Source organism: Doryrhamphus excisus, linkage group LG1 (assembly GCF_037039965.1).
Source record: "Doryrhamphus excisus strain RoL-2023G ecotype Guam linkage group LG1, RoL_Dexc_Guam_v1.1, whole genome shotgun sequence".
In the NCBI taxonomy this organism is placed as follows: domain Eukaryota; kingdom Metazoa; phylum Chordata; class Actinopteri; order Syngnathiformes; family Syngnathidae; genus Doryrhamphus; species Doryrhamphus excisus.
Window position 1 is genome coordinate 5,012,114 of NC_136357.1, and position 22,903 is coordinate 5,035,016.

Genomic DNA, 22,903 nt, shown 5'->3' on the forward strand with positions numbered 1-22,903 from the left:
TTAAGTTAACTACTCGATGTGGTACTTTTTACCTTACCGTATTGTCGGGGTAGAGAGACCAATGGTGATGAATTCTATCACTCTTATGTTCGGGTTTAAATAATTCCGGAATGCAGAGTTGCGGCGGTGAGCACTTATGTAGTCTGAATCCTCAAGGTCAAAGTGATAATATGGTAGGATGCTGTTGCCGCAAATTGAGATACATGGTGGATCACTTTCCTCTTCCAAATTGGGAATACTGGAAATAAATATGTGAATAAACACAAATAATTATCAATTTGAAATGTTATACAGTACCATTTTAGTGAAGACATACATTTATTTTTCCTTCAGGTACGCAGTCAACTGTTGAAATAAACACATTTCAAATACTATACACTTGATGCCATGTACCTCCTACATGGCAATCACGATAAAGCAGCAACACTAAACCCTCATTTTAGGTGGAATCACGACAAATTTCAACCGATATACACGTCTGTCCCTAATAACAGTATAAAATACCCTTTTTACTTTTTTATTAGATGCCAAATTACCTGCAAAGCAATATGCCCTTGAACAGGCCTGCCTCCGACGGTGAAAAGTGAATGCAGAAGCTCTGAGTAGCACCAGGCAAAATGGATCCAAAACTGGGCTCCACACTGAAAGGAGGCTTCTGCATGCAATCAGACGTCTCGTTGGCCAGACTGCTGTCTGGCTTTTCTTCAGTAAAGGCCGTTGAGGATGTGTTACTTGGTTCAAGAGAGAAGGTCTCATCTGTAACTCCAAGGCAAAGTTCTCATTAATATATACAGTGGATCCTTGGATATTCATAAGGTGTTTTTTTTACACAGAAAACACATCTCAGGCGGCACGGCGGTCGAGTGGTTAGCGCGCAGACCTCACAGCTAAGAGACCAGGGTTCAATCCCACCCACGGCAATCTCTGTGTGATGTTTGCATGTTTGCATTCGTGGGTTTTCTCCGGTTTTCTCCCACATTCCAAAAACATGCTAGGTTAATTGCCGACTCCAAATTGTCCATAGGTATGAATGCGAGTGTGAATGGTTGTTTGTCTATATGTGCTCTGTGATTGGCTGGCGACCAGTCCAGGGTGTACCCCGCCTCTTGCCCGAAGACAGCTGGGATAGGCTCACGCGACCCTCGTGAGGAAAAGCGGTAGAAAATGAATGAATGAATGAAAACACATTTTATTTGCCAGAAGCGTTGACATTTTACACTTTTTGTTTGCGCGAATATACTCATTTGTGTGCAGAGAAGCAAAAGTGAAGCTTATACCACATAGCTATGTCAGATGCTGTCACAGCAAAAAACACAGGCTTTTGATTGGCGGAGTAAATATTAAACGTAAAAGTGCAAAATTGTGCACTCCGTGGTTCAGCTTGTAATACACAAGCTGGGATGTACAATATGACCCCCTACAATAGTTTAACAATACACTTCATAACTGTGTGTGTAGGTTTTATTGAAGTTTTTTCTTAACAGAGATTATCTATATCATGTACTTCCTGTTTCCCATAGTGATTTGCTGTACAATTTTTGTAAAAAAAAAAAAAAGGCTGGAAAGCACATGATTAATATTCATAGTGGATTAATATTCTGCATTATACGTTGGTAGTGTAGTGTCTGTTTTTATCCGCCCATTGTGTTGCTGTGTGTGTAGTTCTTTTGCAACCCCACATTTTCTGTACTGCGAACTACACGGACAGTCCAGTACAGAAAAATATGGCCAACAAGCAATGGCTCCAATTTGAACCATAAAAGTATGATTAGATGATGAATTTAATGTGAGGCTGGAAAGGGCGCTAAAGGGAAAATTGGTGATCCAGGAAGGGGCAAGAATGTCCCACCAATGCCCCAAAGATGATGCAACTTACATGTTAAGTTAACATCAAGTGAAAATAATAAATGAATGTTACCTTCTTGGCTTTGCTCGTCTGAACTGTTGCTGGGATCCATCGAGATTTGCCAGGAAAATTCCAGTTTCACAATGCCGACATTACTTATCTGCACACTGCACGCATGATAAATAGTTATGTCATATGAAGAAAATGTGGATTGGTGTGAATTTGCAATAAAACATCAGAAAAAAAGCCTGACTTACTTTTCAGTGCTGGTTTTGTAAGCCAACGTGTCTTTAAACTTGATGGTTTCTGTGTTACTGCTGAACTTGACAAAGTCACAAACTGCACTGATAAGCAAACCCAATTCCCATTCTGAGCCTTTGACTACAGAGCAGCAGGGTTCATCATATGATTTGATCATCTGAAAGTAAACAAACAGGTACATACGTATGTACATCGGTACTTCGCTTTGGATCATACATGTCAATACGACATACTTTATTCTTCGCCGTTTGTTGTGTCTGCGTCCGTGGAGCCTGCAATGTCTTCTTTTGGTTATCCCAGTCAGGGACTTGATCCAGTGGCTGCTGGAACGTCACCTGACAAAGCTTGCATGTCATTAGCTGTTTTGCGAGTGTCACTGGTACTTTGGAGCAGAAGATGGCAGTCACTTCTTTAGAGCATCCGGCATGGAGGTGTCCCACCTGTAGGCACGATAGGCACGGTATACATATATATGTATACATATATATATATATATACACATATAGTACACATATATATACATATATACACATATAGTACACATATATATACATATATATACATATACATATATATATATATATATATATATATATATATATATATATATATAGCATTCCCTTCATTAAATACAGCTAAAAGGGGTATATTTCAGACGTAGTTGCTAAAGGTGATTAATCATGATTAGTTAAAAAGTGATTAAATCATTTGACAGCTTTTGACACTTCTCTTACCTGTGGTGAAATGATGACATTGGGATCATCAAAGGGCCACTCAAACCTCACCACTTCACTGCTGCTGTGGTTGGTCATGGTGAAACTCTTTTGTACAGGACAATCTACATCGCAGTCCCCAAAGTTGAGCAATTCGTAATTATCTGTGGAAACATAAAACATTTTGTATTTGCCACAAATACATAAAAAATGACTGGTCGTGATGAAACATTTTGGCAGTCACTCAACATGTGTGCGTTATTAAGGTCAGTACTCACAAAACAATAAAAACAAAAAATATAAATATTTGTAACACATTGGAGATCTTCATAATGCTTCAATATGTTTTCAACACCCAAATAGGGAAAATTCACATTTTGGAATGCATTGGTTGGATGAGCATAAGGAAGGGCGGAAGAAACACAGTTTGGGTGCCAGTGTTCATTGAGCTATGACAGAGATGTCTTTTCTCACACTTCAGTAAGCTAACAATAAATCCTCAAAAAAGAAATATCTCACAGGAAATAACAGTGTTTAATCCTTTGCCATCGCTGCAACAACACTTCCATGTTCAGACGGGATGTTTGCATTGGAAATATAAATTTAGAACTGCACATTAGTTGAGTTTCTGGTAGGACTATTTATTTATAGGACAACTAGTGCACCTAGTGCTTCCTTCCGAGTACCAGTACTCAAATGTTAGCATTTTATTTTCAAAAAATTAGCTGAATAACCATCACCGATATGAAAACTTAATATCACTTTTTTTTACACCCGTCAATTTTCTGTTCTCCATTTTCTCTCTGGGTTCCATGGTAAACCACTTTTTTGCCAAAAGATTAAATTGGACATCGGTAATGGTAATGGTTTTATTTCATTTGAACATGCATCAGATTACAATTGAATGCATCACATAATTAGTTCACAGTTCCACATGTCCAAAAGGAGTAGGAAGAAGCAAAGCTTATTAAATCCTACCCCTCCATCTGGTACTTATACAATCAGTAACTGTTACATTTGTTCACTTCCTGCTTTCCTAATATAGTTTAAATTTTAAAATTTTAAAATTTTAAAATTTTAAATTTTAAATTTTTAAATTTTTAAATTTTTAAATTTTTAAATTTTTAAATTTTTAAATTTTTAAATTTTTAAATTTTTAAATTTTTAAATTTTTAAATTTTTTATTGTTACATTTGTTCACTTCCTGCTTTCCTAATGTAGTTTAAGGTTTTTGTATTTTTTTAGTTATTTTGTCACAAAAAATATATATATAACACAATTTTTTTATTTTTTATTTTTTAATTTTTGTCACGTACCAAAGTACGAGGTGATATGACCATACAATGACATAATGTGTACCATAGTAAGTGTCAATATAGTGATATATATAGCACATCATGACTGGTTCAAGACTCTTCATCCTTGTATTTAGCAAACATCAACTGCTTGTATTGTTTCTTGAATTGGCTCATCGTTGTGCATTGTTTGAGGGTCTTACTCAATCCATTCCATAGTTTGATTCCACATACTGAAATGCTATGGCTTTTTAACGTAGTCCTAGCATATAAGTGTTTCAAATGTAGTTCTTCCCTGAGATCATATTTCTCCTCTCTTGTAGAGAAGTATTGGATGACATTTTTAGCTAATTGGTTATTTTTAGCCTTATGCATTATTTTAGCTGTTTGAAGATGAACTATATCAGCAAGTTGAAGTATTTGTGATTTTAGAAATAAGGAGTTAGTATGTTCTCGGTAGGCGGTATTATGAATTATCCTTACTACATTAAACAATTAAACAATACAGTCATACTATTCCTGGTAGTCTAATTGTGGGCAAACTCCCCCATGCAACCTAACATGAGCCGCTCCCTTTCCCAAGTAGATGCTGTAACCAGCTGTCTCAAATGGACGACACGTTACGTCCACATTCAATGTTCTTCATTTAAGCTCAAGCACCAAGCCAATAGCACTGCCAAAACTTTAATTGATTATTTTGATTGGAAATATTATAATTATTATTATTATTTTGGACCCACTCTTCAATTACTTATATTTCCAGAAGTCTCTCAACTCAAACTTTCCCCTTGGCTTACCTTCCACATCATGGTTCTTATCACATTCCAGAAGCGGCCTGCTGATGTTGTCCAGAGTGATGATATCCTGGTAAGTCTCTCCAGATACTTGTACGATTGCGTTGCTGTACTGGTTGCCCTCCACTCGCAGTAAAATCTGTTCCTCCATACTCAATGGTTCGTCAGAGGAGAAGGTGACCTCCAATACCACCCGCTGAGTAACACCCAGTCTTAGGCTCGCTCTGTGCACTAACTGGAGCTCTGTTGGAGGGAACATCTGAATCAAGACTGATGCAAACAGTGTAATGTCAATAAGGACAGATTAAATACTGAGTAGCAGCAATAATTAGTTCAGACAGTCTTGTATAAGAACTACAGTAAGTCTATAGCAACATTTGCTAATTTGAACCAAATTATAATGCAGAAGAAAAATGGTTTCACCTGAGTCTGTTGTGTCCTCCAATTGGGAGAAGTGGATAGCACCGCAACTGTTATCAGGAGCTGGTCTCACAGTTAACACATTGTGTTTATCCGTCATCTCAATCTGGACCTTCAAATATAACAAATTGGGAAAGTGTATATGGAGGCTTTTCAGTTTGGCTTAATGATGACATCAATAATGATTGGAGGCTAGCGTGCAGACCTCACAGGGTTCAATTCCACCCTCGGCCATCTCTGTGTGGAGTTTGCATGTTCTCCCCGTGCATGCGTGGGTTTTCTCTACGGGGACTCCGGTTTACTCCCACATTCCAAAAACATGCTAGGTTAATTGGCGACTCCAAATTGTCCATAGGTATGAATGTGAGTGTGAATGGTTGTTTGTCTATATGTGCACTGTGATTGGCTGGCGACCAGTCCAGGGTGTACCCCGCCTCTCGCCCGAAGACAGCTGGGATAGGCTCCAGCACCCCCCGTGACCCTCGTGAGGAAAAGCGGTAGAAAATGAATGAACGAATGAATGATTGGAGGCTGCACGGCGGACGAGTGGTTAGCACGCAGGCCTCACAGTGAGGAGACCCGAGTTCAATTCCACCCTTGGCCATCTCTGTGTGGAGTTTGCATGTTCTCCCCGTGCATGCGTGGGTTTTCTCCGGGTACTCCAATTTCCTCTCACATTCCAAAAAAACATGCTAGGTTAATTGGCAACTTGTTTGTCTATATGTGCCCTGTGATTGGCTGGGATAGGCTCCATCACCCACTGTGACACTTGTGAAGATAAGCAGTAGAAAATGAATGAATTCATGAATAATGATTGGAAGTATTGATTCTTTTTCAAACCGATACCAATAACTTTCCGCTTCTCAAGACTGATATGAAACCAGTAACTGTAGTTTGGGCACACATGAAGGTAAGAAGGACTAGAACAAATTTGGAGTTGACCAACTATATCTGTTGATTTTTCCTAAGCAAATACCACGACATTACTACTACCACATCCTTACTCTAGGATTCCGGCTGGTTTCATTGTGTTTTTGGGGCCTCATCTCCAAAAATGTGCATGGAAATCTGATTAAAAGTCTGCAAATGTGCATACAAACAAAAATATTCAGACCTACGCACACAATTTGCGGTTTATAGAGTCCACCTTGAGAAGTGTGCGTATCAAACTCAGCCTCAAGTTACGTCCTCTCTCTACTTCAACATAGAAAGTCAATACAAACTGACTTAAACAGATTTTCCTTTTGTGGACGTCAAGTGTTACTGCATAAAATCAGTATACAATATTTTTGTGTGTACTCATAATCAACAGACTTTGAATTATCCTCACCTGAGCTGGCACGTTGCCATCATTTAGCAGCACCAAGGGAAGGGTATCCGCACGTCCTACCAACGTCCGCCTGAAGCGCAACACCGGATTTGATTCGCTGTTTAACAGTGTCGGACGGACAATAGACAGGACTGGCAGACAGCCTTCACCCATGAGGTCAAACTCCAGGACCTTGGACTTTAAGTTTGTTGTCATTCTTTACCAAAGAGAGAATTCAATAATCAATATTAATATGTCACTTAAAAAGGGAGTTCAGATTTTTTTTTGACTTGAAGTCGTTTGAAATCTCCATTGGGAGTGTAGTGCATCAGTTGTGACTTACCCCCCCTTAATTGTCCCGTAAGACAAATTCTGGTCAGATTTTATGTATTGTATGCCAGTGTATGTGATCCAAAGTGTTTACATGCACAGTTGAAGACTGCTGAGTCTTCATCGGCTGTGGAACACAAACAACAATGGACAAGCAACAGCGCGTAGTAAAGGAGAGAGAAAATAACAGCTAGTAAGAGAGATTACTTTTTTTTTTTTTACGGTTTTAACTCTTTTGAACACATATTGTTTTGAGAAGACACACTCTTTACTTAAGTGGCTCCAACAATGAACCAGAACTGTGTTCCTCAACACCAAAATCCAACCAGCACTCGGCTCACGGACGAACTTGGGGGGGTAAGTCATAGTTGATGCACTACTGATGGGGATGTCATACAACTTCATGTAAAAAAAAATCTAAACTATCCATTTCAAACAGTTAACCCTTTAGACGGCAGAGTTTTTTTTTCAGGTTTGATATTACTTGAAATGATTATAGATAAAGGCAATGGAAAAATCAACGGAATGACCCCAAGTTTATGTTGGGAGTAAATCTACTTCCATCATCCACTTGTCACTTCATCTCCTGTCACTTACAGTGGCATCTTGAACAGCACTGCTAACTCAACAGCTATTATATATCGCCATTAATACACATATAGAAACTAACTATCTATCTATTATGCCTGTGAATATTATCATTGGGGCTGCATGGCGGTCGAGTAGTTAGCGTGCAGACCTCACAGCTAGGAGACCAGGGTTCAATTCCACCCTCGGCCATCTCTGTGTGGAGTTTGCATGTTCTCCCCGTGCATGCGTGGGTTTTTTCCGGTTTCCTCCCACATTCCAAAAACATGCTAGGTTAATTGGCGATTTCAAATTGTCCATAGGTATGAATGTGAGTGTGAATGGTTGTTTGTCTATATGTGCACTGTGATTGGCTGGCCACCAGTCCAGGGTGTACCCCGCCGCTCACCCTAAGACAGTTGGGATAGGCTCCAGCACCCCCGTGACTCTCGTGAGGTAGAAAATAAATGAATGAATGAAGATTATCATTCATCCAGGTCGAGTATTCTCGGGTCTTATCTATCAATTAGCAGTGCTTTTTTCTTTTAATTGTGGTAATTTTTTTAATTCTGCAAAGCACTTTGTGTTGCATGTCTTTGCAGGAAAAGTGCTATACAAATAAAGTTGATTTGATCCCATGGATATGACCGGATTTTGACAACTCACTACGTCCCATCCTGCCTTAATATTTGCATTAACTACTATTGGTACTGTATTTGCTGAAATAGCTTATTAAAGTTAGCAATGTTGCTAGTGGCAATTTTGCGACTTTGCCGCTTAAAGGGTTAAAAGGATGCCAAAAAACAGCACACTATATTGAATCATACCTGCTGTTTTTGTCAAATGTGGCTTCAAACACAGCATTGTAGAGATGCATTGTATGTGGCGTGAAGTTCACAACAGCGAACGCGTGTGATTGGCTGGGAACAAACAGTGTTGGAGATGACAGTTCAAAAATGTCCGCGTTGCTCGACATCTGGAAGAAAAGTAGAATTGTATCTTCGATTAGGATAAGATGATTAAAAAGAAATCAAGATAGTCAAAAATCATTTTTACCTTAATGCCAACATATCTGATGCCCAAATTGAGTGTGTAAGGTACTTTGCTGTTGTTGGTGAGTTTGAAGCGAGCCTGAGCAGTTTGCCCCACAAGGATTTTGTTGAAAACAAACTTGTTCTCTTCCAAGATATAAATTCGTTCAGCGTTGACAAACTGTTCGGTGGAGATCTGACTGCTGCTTTTACACAAATAATGCTCCTCAAAGATGGATGCCATGTCTAACACAATGCCTGGGGAACAAAGAAAAGTTGTCAATAACAATCAAAAAACACAGAGGGTCGGGGTTTAACCGGTGTCCAGTTTAAATAGGCAAGACTCCACGTAGGTCTCACCTGGCTTGCATACTTCAGCTATCAGTTTGTATGGTATGCCATCAGGGTGGTCTAAGGGGTCCCGGCCACTGATGTCAATAAGTAAACTCTGGCTCCAGCTGCCTAGCTGTTCAGCAGTACAATCAACTGTCACCATCATCCGGTTCCTTGGTTGCATTATCCCTGCGCAAGGGAATACTGCAAACACCCCCGTGCTGAGTCGATTCTGGGAATGCAGAAAAAATGCTTATGTGTATTGTGCAAATTGGAAATTAAAATACACAAACAAGTTTTTGTTTTTGGCACAAGATCAGACAGACCGCTAGACTGGATAATTACATTGAGAGACCAATATTTAGTCTGATAAAGTGATAAAACATGAAGAAGGTTAATTAATATTGGAAAAATACACAGCAAAAAAAGTATGGATGAAAAGTTGGGTTGTGGATTTAGTCTATCACCTGTGAGATGCTTGCATCTTTCTGCTCGCTCCTCATTCTGCTCCCAGCTGTGTGAGATTTTTCCGACATGCTCTCACGAGCTCCCCTCTTACACGGAGCCACACCACTGCAACAACCAAAAAGCAACATAAAATCAATTCTCATATCACTTTTGAAAAGTGACGTTTGAGGACATTGGATTTAAATTCTGCATTCATTCATTTTCATTCATTTTCTACCGCTTATCCCCCTGGTGGGGGGTGCTGGAGCCTATCCCAGCTGTCTTTGGGCGAGAGGCGGGGCACATATATCACAGGGCACATATAGACAAACAACCATTCACACTCACATTCATACCTAAGTCGCCAATTAACCTAGCATGTTTTTAGAATGTGGGAGAAAACCCACGCATGCACGGGGAGAACATGCAAACTCCACACAGAGATAGCCGAGGGTGGAATTGAACTCGGGTATCCTAGCTGTGAGGTCTGCGCGCTAACCACTCGACCGCCGTGCAGCCCATTCATTTTCATTCATTCATTCAATTTCTACCGCTTTTCCTCACAAGGGTCGTGGGGGCTGCTGGAGCCTATCCTAGCTGTCTTTGGGCGAGAGGCGGGGTACACCCTGGACTGGTCGCAAGCCAATCACAGGGCACATATAGACAAACAACCATTCACACTCACATTCATACCTAAGTCGCCAATTAACCTAGCATGTTTTTAGAATGTGGGAGAAAACCCACGCATGCACGGGGAGAACATGCAAACTCCACACAGAGATAGCCGAGGGTGGAATTGAACTCGGGTCTCCTAGCTGTGAGGTCTGCGCTAACCACTCGACCGCCGTGCAGCCCATTCATTTTCATTCATTCATTCAATTTCTACCGCTTTTCCTCACGAGGGTTGTGGGAGGTGCTGGAGCCTATCCCAGCTGTCTTTGGGCGAGAGGCGGGGCACACCCTGGACTGGTCGCCAGCCAATCACAGGGCACATATAGACAAACAACCATTCACACTCACATTCATAGCTATGGACAATTTGGAGTCGCAAATTAACCTAGCATGTTTTTTTTGAATGTGGGAGGAAACCGGAGTACCCGGAGAAAACCCAAGCATGCACGGAGAGAACATGCAAACTCCACACAGAGATGGCCGAGGGTGGAATTGAACTTGGGTCTCCTAGTTAACCACTCGAACGCCGTGCAGCCCATTCATTTTCATCTTAATGTTAAATTACAGTTGGAAAGAAGAGATGAAAGACTGATGCGGTTGTTGTTTATATTGTACATTGTACTGTAGTGCTAGTGTAGTTCCCTACCTCTGCCTTGTTCGTGGGCAAAGGTCAACACCTGCACAGGAGATGGTAAAATGCGTCTCAAAAACGCCATTGTTCTCAATCATGAAGGTTTGGCTTTTTTTTGAGCCCAAAACCAGAGCACCAAAGTTAATGTCACACATTGGTAAGATTGTGTACCTGGATCAGACAAAAACACATTGCATAATTATATTACAATATTTGATGAATTGGGAAAAAAACATCATAGGAAGACAAACATTTAACCAAGTGACACATTTATTCATTTTCTCCTGCTTATTCTGTTCAGGGCCATGCAGAGGCTGCGGCCTGTCCGAGCTGACAGGTCTTAGTAGACCCCGGGTTAGTTAATCATAGGGCAGTGAGGAATTCAGCTGCTCACAATCTTTGACAACTAATACATATCATAATACATATGAAATCATAAGTCAAACCTGGAGAAGACAGCATTAACTGAAATATTGATGGGTAAAATGGCAACAATGTGTCCTCCATCTCCAATGGTGGGTTCAATCACCTGCAATATCCAGTAAAATTATTAGTTGGCACCATTATAATCAAGTTACTTATGTTTTATGTCTAAATATGAAGCTATATATCACTAATATTCATATAAAAATGCTACATAAGTTTTATTATTGTGACAATTATTACTTATTATTACCATCGATTCCAGTGTATAAGCCACTACTCTTTTTAAAAAAAAAATCTGAACCCTTCACCTTCTACAGTAGTGTGGCTAATTTATGGTTTAATTAATTAATTAATTAATTAATTAAGTTTTAATCTTGCGACATCTCTTTTACTTGAGAACTACTACTAATCATTTGAATACTGTACAGTGAACTCACAATATGCTTGTCAACCCACTGGAAACTGCAGGACGTCATTATTACTCAATACAACAGTCTGGCTCACTGTGACATCTTTCAAAAAAACAGTAAATTCCTCATGCAGCGGCTTAACACTCAAACAGTACCAAGGGAATATACAAGTACCAATACAAGTTTTAAAAAGTTCTATAATGTACTGCATCCAAGTAAAGCATTCATTGGTGCCTGTCAGGCACTGTATTGACATCAGCCTCCCTCTGGGCTGTGGGCTCCTCTGGCTCCTTCTAGTGGACAGAGGCCATTCATTTTGTATGCCGCTTGTTCTCCAATGAAATACTTTGCTCCGATGAAATGCATTATGGGTAAACGTTAACATTGTTGTTTTTTTAATACAGTACTGCAGGTACCTTTGAAGTGTTAAGTTGCTGTGTAATGAGTTTAGTGTTTTTTTGTAAGTCACAACACCGTGAGTAATGACCTACTGCAATTTCTAATGGGTCGACAAGCTCGTCATTACTTTTTTCATAGCTCATGATTGGCTCCTGTCAAAGAGTTGCCTGGTCCTTTCCAACTTGTGCGTACTACAAGATGCCACAAATGTGCTACAAATCATTTTTTGGTTCAAAATTTAGTGGGTCCGGCTTATACACAAGAATTTACAGTATTTTGATTATGATTCATTAGCTTGGACCTTCTATCATAGATAATTTCTAGAACTATACAGGATAGTGTTGTCCACAGTCATACCTTGCATGTTAGGGCAGGTTTGTCTGTGACAGAGATTTCCCGCTTGGGTTTGCAAAGGATCTGAATCACTGTGAACTTTTTGCGAGGCATTAAGGTACCATTTGCAGGGGACACAGTAAAGGTAGAGCTTAGGTGTGGATGGCATGGGTTTTTTGGCACAACTGCAATCCTTTTGAAAGAAAAAAAAAGGAAGTCACCAACAGGAACAACGCGGAAGTCAGAATGGTAAGAACAGTTATTTTGACAACGATACAATAAAAATTCAACAATTTTTCCCAAACGTACTTGAATGCAAATTCATATTTTCCTTGGTTTTTCAGTCTGATGGTACGCTCGACTTCTTCAAAGACTTTCATTGTTCCAAAGTCCAGACAGCCATCTGGAATAGAATAATATTATATGTAATGACTCTCAACTGGTGGGTCAAAACCTGGGCCGTTTTGAGTGGGTCGCGAATCTTTGCCAAGAAGTCATACAAAATCATCTTGCACATTCATTCTGAGGTGGTAACATAGGTGACAACCACTGTGTGTATGCTATGTATTCTTAATATGTCAATAAGATACAATCAGTCATTGGTTAGTGTCAGTACTAACCAATTACAAAGCACTGAGATTCATACCTGGTGTGATGTCCATAGCTATATCAAACGCTTCTGCGGAGACTTGTATTTTTTCAGTGTATAATATGCCCAAAATGTTTTCCGCATCGAAAACCTGAAGAAAAAACACAGTACAGATCAGGAACATCAATGCAACATTTCCTGAGAAATACTTTTACATATGCAAAATGGTAGCTCACCTCAAAGCGTAATTGCTTTTTGATATTGAGAGGCTTCTTGGCCATGAAGTGCATGGTCAGTAGAAGGGAGGATTTGGGTAAAACGACACTGTTATCCTGAGATATACGAAACTCATCGCCAAGTTCTTCCATGCCCTGCAATCTCCAAGATATTGGCAGTGGGGTCCTGTTATGGATCTTCAAACTTCGACTCTCTTGCCTATGGGATTACATTAAAAAGAGATCCCGGTTACATTTAACATAAATAATGCTGTTATATTTATAGATACTGTTTATATTTATAAAGTCTGGTACCGGTGAAGTAAAACTCTGTTGAAGTGCAGACGTTTGCTTTCTAGCTCAAGCTCTGGTCGCACTCCCAAGCAGGACAGTGGAATAATGAACACTTCTGGATTATCCCTGATACAGCAAACAATGTTGTCCTTGATTTCTCCCGCGTTCGTCGGGTAAGCCCACACAGTCAAATTCTGGAAAAATGGAATCATGTTAATCCAGTGACAATGTGGGTCAAAAGTAGGGATCGACCGATATGTTTTTTTTTGGGGGGCCGATGCCGATACCGATTTTTTTTCCATCACCCTTAGCCGATGGCCGATTTTGCTTGGGCTGATATTTGTGGCCGATACTGCTTTTGATCCCTCAACTTACATGAAAAAAAGACAATGATAATTATAGGTTATCACATGGTTTGTCTGGTATCAGGCCCAGTATCATGCCCCCGTGTGCCAGTATCAGCCCGAGACCGAAGGTCTTATTATAACATACTATGTTATAATTATAACATACTATTTAATCATGAGCTTATTATCACGTACTATTTAATCAAAAGACCATTTTGTTTCCAGAAAATGTTCAGTTTATTACATGTATTATATCTAAACAGTGTAAACACAATAATTGCAAAAATATTTCAACAATAATATTTTATCAACAGTCTTATCTTATCAATGTCTGACAATTAAAGTTCCATTAATCAAGTTTGGGTTTTTTGGTGACTGGAGACTAAGCACTCGTGCGCTGTTCTCTGATTGGTTGTTTCACGGGCATGATACCAGAGCAGCGCGCTCTGAGTGGACAGCTACGGGGGCTGATACTGGACATGGTTAAACTCTATATTTTATCAGTATCACTGCCCAGGGCTTTGACACAGTATCATTTCGGCCTTTTCCCGTATCATTCATGGGCGGTTTCTAGGGTACAGGGCCAATTAATACTGTAGTATGTGATAACAAATATTACAGGTCTCATGTTTAAAGAAATATTTATCGAAATGTAAACACTCAACAAAGTAGGATTCAGCTTTCTTAAACACACATTTAAACGCCATTATCAACTTTAAAAGGAATAAATATTCAACCATGTGCAAAACATTTCTGTCGTAATTTAAATTTATCTCGCATCGATGTGATGACTGCTCCTCCGCAGCATGACTTCAGTACAAGGTACATTATTTAAAAAAAACAAAAAAAAAAAAACAACCTTAAACTGTATTATGGAAAGCAGGAAGTGAACAAATGTAACAGTTACTGATTGTAAAAGTACCAGATGGAGGGGTAGGATTTAATAAGCTTTGCTTCTTCCTACTCCTTTTGGACATGTGGAACTGTGAACTGATTATGTGATGCATTCAATTGTGATCTGATGCATGTTCAAATGAAATAAAACCATTACCATTACCATAACCATGGTACGTAACAAAAATGAACATTTTGAGTAGACGTCACCTACACATGTGGTTGAAATTGTTGGCATCCTTACGGCAAAGGATCTGACAAGCATAATTGAAATAACTGAAAATATCCTATGCTTAATGCAAGGATGGTCATATCACTTCGTACTTCAGTACGTGACAAAAATAAAATAAAATAAAAAAAAATAAATTAAAAAAAATTTAAAATTTAAAAAAATTTAAAAATTTAAAAAATTTTAAAAACATATTAAAAATAAAAAATAAAATAAAGAAATACAATTAAATAAAATAAAACCTTAAACTATATTAGTAAAGCAGGAAGTGAACAAATGTAACCGATTGTAAAAGTACCAGATGGAGGGGTAGGATTTAATAAGCTTTGCTTCTTCCTACTCCTTTTGGACATGTGGAACTGTGAACTGATTATGTGATGCATTCAATTGTAATCTGATGCATGTTCAAATGAAATAAAACCATTACCATTACTATCAATCTCACCATCAAATAGTCTGTTTCCTACTACTACACAAATTGATTGTCTTCTTTGTGAGAGGTCTTCTGAAGGCATAGAAAAGGGAATGGTACGAAATGCTTTTATTTGTCTGTTGCGTTGGTATGTGATGTTTTGGGGCTTTCTTGTTGTCACACCATGACTTAAAATGTTATGCCTAGCGATCACCCAGTGAAATGTGATGGGCTTGGTAAAGTGTTAAAAACAAGCTAATTCTATTACTTGTGAAAACGCGCTCTTGATGTGATTCAACAGAGGGGGCGGGGTACCGTGACTACGTGTATTGCGGGGTGCCTGACTGTAAATCATGCGGTGGAAAAATACATCGGCGAACCCACGCGTGTATCAGCCGATACGGATACAAGGAAAAAAACGCATATATCCTCCGGTCAAAAGACAGTCATGCTACCTGTTCCTCGTCAGGTTGCAGAGTCATGCTCGGAGGATCCAGCAAATACGTTGTGGCCTGAGTATCGTTCTGGAAATGGAACTGAATCTCAGTTTCTAGCCCTGAATTATTTTTGATCATCAGTCTCTCTGTGTTCTCCGGATACCGATTATCCTTGAACCTGTACTGACAGAAATAGTTATATGACATGCAGCAGAGGACAGAACAAATCAGTTGTATTTCCGTTTTCACCTGTCTCTCGTCTTGCTACAGAGTAATGGTCCAAATTCATAGAATCCAGGATTGACGACATAAGTCTTCTGAAGCCCCTGTGTGAGTTTTGGTACCTCTCGAGAATAGGGAAAAAGAACCCTGTAAGAAAAGCAAATAGTAAAACAATATCAGCTACAATTAGAAACTGTAGATTTTCAGTTTATTTCAGTTTTCTATCATTACAATAAAACTGCTGACTGACTTGTGGTCTTGGCAGAAGGAGGGATATGTGCAAATTCCTCTGCAAAGGAGTTCATAGACTTTCTGAGTCTCCAGCAGTTCAAAATGGAAGATCTGTTCAAATTTGCCAGGGGAGCTGGCATAAAACCATATCTTCAACACCACTTGCCCGTTAGCGGGTACCACCCAACGAAAATTTGTTAAGCTGAAAAAAAACCCCACACAGGTTACTCAAAGAAAAGCTAAAAAAGCAAAAACCGAAGTATTGATTTTCTTGCCTCTGGTTTCGTTTCTGCTCTACACCTGCACTGTGTTGGTCTTGTTCGGGGATTTCAGGTGTGGAAGAACTGAAGGACTGATCCAAGCCCTTGGATTTGGGCAGGGGTAGGGGTCTTTTCATGCTCTTCTGACTGTCTCTGCCCTTCTTATCCTTGAGAGCGCTCAGTTTCGCACCAGCTTTGTTGCGACCTTTAGTGAACTGTACGACACAGAAACATGCATCACTACACAGATCATTCAGATTTTAAAATAGAATCCTTTTTTCAATCAAACATAAAAGCATACAGTGCTTTACCAAAGTGTTCATTTATGGATATTTATATTTGTTTTTAAAAATCCAAACTCTTTCAATGGAATTTAACTTAAGAATTTGAAAAAAAGCTCAATTAATATCAAAGTGAACATGCTAGGTTAATTGGCGACTCCAAATAGTCCATAGGTATGAATGTGAGTGTGAATGGTTGTTTGTCTATATGTGCCCTGTGATTGGCTGGCGACCAGTCCAGGGTGTACCCCGCCTATCGCCCGAAGACAGCTGGGACAGGCTCCAGCATTCCCCGTCACCCTTGTGAGGATAAGCGGTAGAAAATTAATTAATGAATGAGTTAAAGTAAATTAATTCATAAGTAGGGCTGCACGGCAATCGAGTGGTTAGCACACAGGGCTCACAGCTAGGACACCCAAGTTCGATTCCACCCTCCGCCATCTCTGTGTGGAGTTTGCATGTTCTCCCCGTGCATGCGTGGGTTTTCTCCGGGTACTCCGATTTCCAAAATTCCAAAAACATGCTAGGTTAATTGGCGACTCCAAATTGTCCATAGGTATGAATGTGAGTGTGAATGGTTGTTTGTCTATATGTTCCCTGTGATTGGCTGGTCACCAGTCCAGGGTGTACCCCGCCTCTCGCCTGAAGACAGTTGAGATAGGCTCCAGCATCCCCTGTGACCCTCGTGAGGATAAGCGGTAGAAAATGAATGAATGAATGAGTTAACGTAAACTAATTCATAAGTAGGGCTGCACAAGTGGTTATCACACAGGGCTCGCAGCTAGGAGACCCAAGTTCGATTCCACCCTCGGCCATCTCTATGTAGAGTTTGCATGTTCTCCCCGTGCATGTGTGGGTTTTCTCCCACATTCCAAAAACATGCTAGGTTAATTAGCGACTCCAAATTGTCCATAGGTATGAATGTGAGTGTGAATGGTTGTTTGTCTATATGTGCCCTGTGATTGGCTGGTGACCAGTCCAGGGTGTACCCTGCCTCTCGCTCAAAGACAGCTAGGATAGGCTCCAGCTGAGTTAAAGTAAATGAATTCATAAGTAGTCACCCCCCTCAGGTCAGTATTTAGTATTGGCAACTCCAAAGTATTTTGCATTTCCATGTACAAGTGACGTGTCAGTTTACCTTGGAGGCTTGTATATCATCATCATCTTCCTCTTTCCTCTCATCTTGTTCATCTGTGTTACAATTCAGAAAGGTGAAGCAATCACAGTTTAGTTTTCTATTCGCTCGTTCCCTATTTTTGGGAAGACGAACCACTGACAGCGTAAGAGGAGGAGGGATGGCAAGTGTGCTCGATCCCAACCCCAACTCCTCCAGGATCTATGGAAGGGAATAAAGGAAACCAAATGGTAAGAAATATATTGGCATGGAAATTGATTTAAAAATAAAAACAAGGTATTTGTTGGCCTCACCTCATTTAGTGGAGGCAGGGCTTTGTTTTTCAACAGTTGATGTACACCCGGATACTCTTTGCCTATGAGTTTAACAACGATGTGAGGGATGACACAGATTTTCTCTGCTATCTTGTCTTGTTTTTGTGTTGGTTCCGTCTGATTGTGTGGAGACTGAACCTTGCTACTGGATTTTTTGCTCTTCTTTGCCGAATGAGCCTGTAAAGAATGGAATTGCATTTTAAGGATGTATATTGCTGCAACAGGGTGGCACGGCGGTCGAGTGGTTAGCACGCAGACCTCACAGCTAGGAGACCAGGGTTCAATTCCACCCTCGGCCATCTCTGTGTGGAGTCTGCATGTTCTCCCCGTGCATGTGTGGGTTTTCTCCGGGTACTCCGGTTTCCTCCCACATTCCAAAAACATGCTAGGTTAATTGATGACTCCAAATTGTCCATAGGTATGAATGTGAGTGTGAATGGTTGTTTGTCTATATGTGCCCCGTGATCGGCTGGCGACCAGTCCAGGGTGTACCCCGCCTCTCGCACAGCTGGTATAGGCTCCAGCACCCCCCGCAACCCTCGTGAGGAAAAGCGGTAGAAAATGAATGAATGAATATTGTTCATGAAATTAGCCAATACAGCATCAGCGTGTCTTAGAATATACAGTATGTGTAATAGGAGTGTCACGAGTGTCGACAAGTGTCACTTTGTCGGAGTCTGACTTTTGAGGCTCTTTTGAGGCTTTTGTTATTAAGGGCTATATAAATAAACTTGACTTGAGTTGACTTGACTTGACTCAACTATGAAGAGTCTTGAACCAGTCATGATGTGCTATATATATCACTATATTGACACTTACTATGGTACCCATTATGTCATTGGATGGCCATATCACCTCGTACTTCGGTAAAAAAAAACAAAAAAAACTATTATGGAAAGCAGGAAGTGAACAAATGTAACAGTTAGTGATTGTAAAAGTACCAGATCGAGTGGTAGGATTTCATAATCCTAATAATAAGGATTTCATGATGCATTCAATTGTAATCTGATGCATGTTCAAATGAAATTAAACCATTACCATTACTATCAATCTCACAATCAAATAGTCGGTTTCCTACTACTGCACATACATATTAATCGTCTTCTTTCAGAGAGGTCTTCTGAAGACATAAAAAAGGGAATGGTACGAAATTCCCCAAATTCTTTAAAAAAGATGACTCCAGAATTTAAAGTGCAACTTGTGTCAGCAGCTTCGACTATAAAAATCCTAAGACAAATCCTTAGACAACTGCAAAGCCACCAGTTGCAGAGAGTGATTGTGACCTGAAAACGTACAGGTTTCTCAGGAGGATCCTCTGCGGGTGGTGTGAGCTCCGGACATGGAATCGGGACCCGTAATAAGCCGCTGACACGGTCCCAGTACTGGAGAATGTGCTCCACCATGATCTGGCTCCGGTCGTATGCACTGAAGAGATTGTGAAGCTGATCTTCTCTTGGCTAGACAGGAAAATTACAACAATGACAGATTCACAGAAAAGATTCTAAAAATATATCACAATTGTAGGTCAAAGTCATTAGAAATTGTATAGAAGAGATATAACGATCTATTATTGATACCCACCATTACGTCCTCTGCTGATAATTCAGAATCGTCTTTCTTCTGTGGATCACCATCTTTGCCTTGATTTGCTGCATGAATACAGACAGATTATTTAAAACCATTTGCAACACAGTCATTCTGAAAGTGAAAGTGTATTAGTAGTTAGGGTTAAAAACATATTTCTCCTTGAGATAGTATGCGGCCTTTCTCAACCTGGGTGCCGCAATATCGTTATTAATGTCTGTTAAGTTAATATTAGATGAGATCATTTCTATGGAGGTCATTTGTATCTATCCATCCATCCATTTTCTATACCGCTTATCCTCATTAGGGTCACAGGCATGCTGGACCGGTCGCCAGCCAATCACAGGGCACATATAGACAAACAACCATTCACACTCACATTCATACCTATGGACAATTTGGAGTCGCTAATTAACCTAGCATGTTTTTGGAATGTGGGAGGAAACCGGAGTATCCGGAGAAAACCCACGCATGCACGGGGAGAACATGCAAACTCCACACAGAGATGGCCGAGGGTGGAATTGAAGTCGGGTCTCCTAGCTGTGAGACCTGCGTGAAAACCACTACTCAACCGTTTTCAGTTGCAAAAAAGACCAAAGAAGCCAAAGAGGTACAGTTTATGACCTTCTAAATAAAGTTTTTAACATTACGTATAAGATTAGAGCCTGTCAACATGACATAACACCCCTATAGCCGTCAACAATTTGGAGTTGTTAATTAACCTAGCATGTTTTTGGAATGTGAGAAGAAACCGGAGTACCCGGAGAAAACGTATGCACAGAGAGAACATGCAAACTCCACACAGAGATGAAGTAGAGTAGGGTACAGGGTGGAATTGAACTTGGGTCTCCTAGCTGTGAGGCCTGCACGCTAACCACTCGACCGCCGTGCAGCCCAAAGATACATTATTTGTTCTAAATCAACTTCATCACATTGTTGCTACACCCTGGACTGGTCGCCAGCCAATCACAGGGCACATATAGACAAACAACCATTCACACTCACATTCATACCTATGGACAATTTGGAGTCGCTAATTAACCTAGCATGTTTTTGGAATGTGGGAGGAAACCTGGTACTCCCAAAACGGATTTGTCCATTATGTTTTTTAATTATGTGCACATGAGATTCAGTTCAGAAAAGTAAACCCCCCCAGTTCTCTCTCCCTGCCGCCTCCTACTACACAGATAACCCAATAAATCCTTTTTTTTGGTACCTTCATTCAAAGAACCTTGCTCTCTCTTGTCTTGTGAGTCTTTGGAGGACATTCGAGGGCCGGTTAAGGCACTTGATTGCTAGGGATAAAACAAATGATAAAAACAAAATTATTTAAAATTAATTTGTTTGCATTTCGCTTAACATATCAGTCAGTCTCTTGAAATGGGTACCAGTGAATGCCTTGTGTAATTGATTATAACCACATGTGATGTGATGTCAGTCAATCGTGTTATGTGACTATGTGTAGCTTAGTACGTACATGTGTGTACAGGATGTAGTATGCCTGGCTATGTATGATACATGATACTATTTTTTTTCATTTAGGAGCACTTGTGCTAAGATTAGCTGCAGCAAAACGGAGTATAAGTATGTGTGTGAATGAGAGGGACCCAAGTGAAAGAGTGAGGTTACAGGGAAAAGAGATACAGAAGGTTGAGAATTTTAAGGACTTGGGGTCAGAACAGTTCAGAACAATGTAGATTGTGAAAAGGAGGTGAAGAAGCGTGTGCAAGCAGGATGGAACGGGTGGAGAAAAATGTCAGGCGTGATGTGGGATAGACAAGAGTTTCAGCTAAAATGAAAGGAAAGGTATTAAAAAAACCGTGGTGAGACCAGCCATGTTGTTTGGTCTAGAGCAGGGGTCTCAAACTCAATTTACTTGGGGGCCACTGGAGCTAGGGTCTAGGTGTTTTTCCAAAAAAAAAAAACGGCAAATAATAAAACCTTGAAACCACATATAGTTGGTGGGTAGACACATTATTTTTTTCTGATTAAAATTAACAAAGCATTATTAGAGCCCTGTAGACACGACAAAACACGACTATAGTCACATTTATACTCTTTTTATTTACAACATATTGCGCAACTGCAGGGTCTTGAGACACATGCTAACTCGCAAACTAGAGAGCTAGCGACCTAAATGGTAGCCTTAAAGTTATTTCCTTTAAACTTAAATAGCCAAAAACTTACCACTTCCACACGGATAGGGAGGATAACTATTAACAGTTATTTAACCTTTGACATGACCATTAATCAAACGTAATAATTTTTTCTGGGTACATGATACCATACAGCATCCATATCAAACTTGCGCGGGCCGCACTAACATTAAACTTTCATATCAAGGCGGGGGCCTCAAACTAGTGTCCTGCGGGCCACATTTGGCCCGCGGGCCACGTGTTTGAGACCACTGGTCTAGAGACAGTACCACTGAGGAAAAGACAGGGAGCAGAACTGGTGGTAGCAGAGATGAGGAAGCTGAGGTTCACATTGGGAGTGACCAGGATAGATAGGATCAGGAATGAGTACATCAGAGTGACATTACATGTTAGAGGCCTTCGAGATAAAGTCAGAGAGGCCACTCTAGAAAAAGAATGATTAAATTATCTCTTTAAGAGTTCCAAATATGATAATATGATATTCATGCTCCTGATAAGTACTATATGCAGACTTCTCTACCTGATGGAATATGCATTTGTTTTGATGTGTACAAAAATGTTCCTGGAATGGAATAGATATATTCAGACCTTACTATCCATTGAACCCTTCTTCCTTGCCGCTTGTTTACTTTCCTTGGCTGTAGGCTTTTTTGCCTTCTTTTTTAACTCCTCCAATCTCAGTCTCTTTATATCTTCAAGTTGCTTCTTATCCTTCTGTGCTTTCCTGATTCGCTCAAGAATCCTAATAAACGGACAGGCGGTTAGTTGTGAAAGCAAACGTGCAGCCAATCCTACTACAGTAAAGTCTCGTTATATCGATATTCTCTGGAGTCTGAAAAAATATCGATATAACTGGACTATCGATATATCCGATCCTGCGCCGAACTGCATTAAAAGTGGGCAATAATGCACTCGACATTGTTCTATACACACGAGAGAAACCACGAACGCATGTACATATGAAAAAAAGTGATTATTGCAGGTGATAAAAAGATATCTGAATACAACACAATTAAATACATGTATTTGTACGCTTGTGTCTTCGTTGGAATAGGTGTGTATGCTATGTAAGTTGGTTCTTCATCC

At 40.0% G+C, this 22,903-nt stretch overlaps 1 protein-coding gene across 1 annotated transcript in view; it reads right to left on the reverse strand.

The window, feature by feature from the left end:
- hydin (HYDIN axonemal central pair apparatus protein) overlaps window positions 1-22,903 on the reverse strand; it is a 67,939-nt gene that overhangs the window by 18,987 nt on the left and 26,049 nt on the right. The window contains exons 44-73 of the mRNA XM_078796275.1: window positions 22,406-22,559; window positions 20,878-20,956; window positions 19,659-19,726; window positions 19,373-19,534; window positions 18,057-18,254; window positions 17,767-17,964; window positions 16,363-16,562; window positions 16,107-16,289; window positions 15,884-16,003; window positions 15,653-15,812; window positions 13,337-13,509; window positions 13,043-13,241; window positions 12,864-12,957; window positions 12,527-12,620; window positions 12,242-12,410; window positions 11,096-11,178; window positions 10,665-10,820; window positions 9,367-9,472; window positions 8,927-9,131; window positions 8,592-8,824; window positions 8,363-8,511; window positions 6,660-6,855; window positions 5,333-5,441; window positions 4,913-5,152; window positions 2,842-2,984; window positions 2,341-2,547; window positions 2,104-2,264; window positions 1,914-2,013; window positions 537-727; window positions 38-238 (exon numbers count right to left, since the gene is read on the reverse strand). Coding sequence (XP_078652401.1) covers window positions 38-238; window positions 537-727; window positions 1,914-2,013; window positions 2,104-2,264; window positions 2,341-2,547; window positions 2,842-2,984; window positions 4,913-5,152; window positions 5,333-5,441; window positions 6,660-6,855; window positions 8,363-8,511; window positions 8,592-8,824; window positions 8,927-9,131; window positions 9,367-9,472; window positions 10,665-10,820; window positions 11,096-11,178; window positions 12,242-12,410; window positions 12,527-12,620; window positions 12,864-12,957; window positions 13,043-13,241; window positions 13,337-13,509; window positions 15,653-15,812; window positions 15,884-16,003; window positions 16,107-16,289; window positions 16,363-16,562; window positions 17,767-17,964; window positions 18,057-18,254; window positions 19,373-19,534; window positions 19,659-19,726; window positions 20,878-20,956; window positions 22,406-22,559 — 4,731 coding nt within the window. The remainder of the gene's footprint in view (window positions 1-37; window positions 239-536; window positions 728-1,913; window positions 2,014-2,103; window positions 2,265-2,340; window positions 2,548-2,841; window positions 2,985-4,912; window positions 5,153-5,332; window positions 5,442-6,659; window positions 6,856-8,362; window positions 8,512-8,591; window positions 8,825-8,926; window positions 9,132-9,366; window positions 9,473-10,664; window positions 10,821-11,095; window positions 11,179-12,241; window positions 12,411-12,526; window positions 12,621-12,863; window positions 12,958-13,042; window positions 13,242-13,336; window positions 13,510-15,652; window positions 15,813-15,883; window positions 16,004-16,106; window positions 16,290-16,362; window positions 16,563-17,766; window positions 17,965-18,056; window positions 18,255-19,372; window positions 19,535-19,658; window positions 19,727-20,877; window positions 20,957-22,405; window positions 22,560-22,903) is intronic.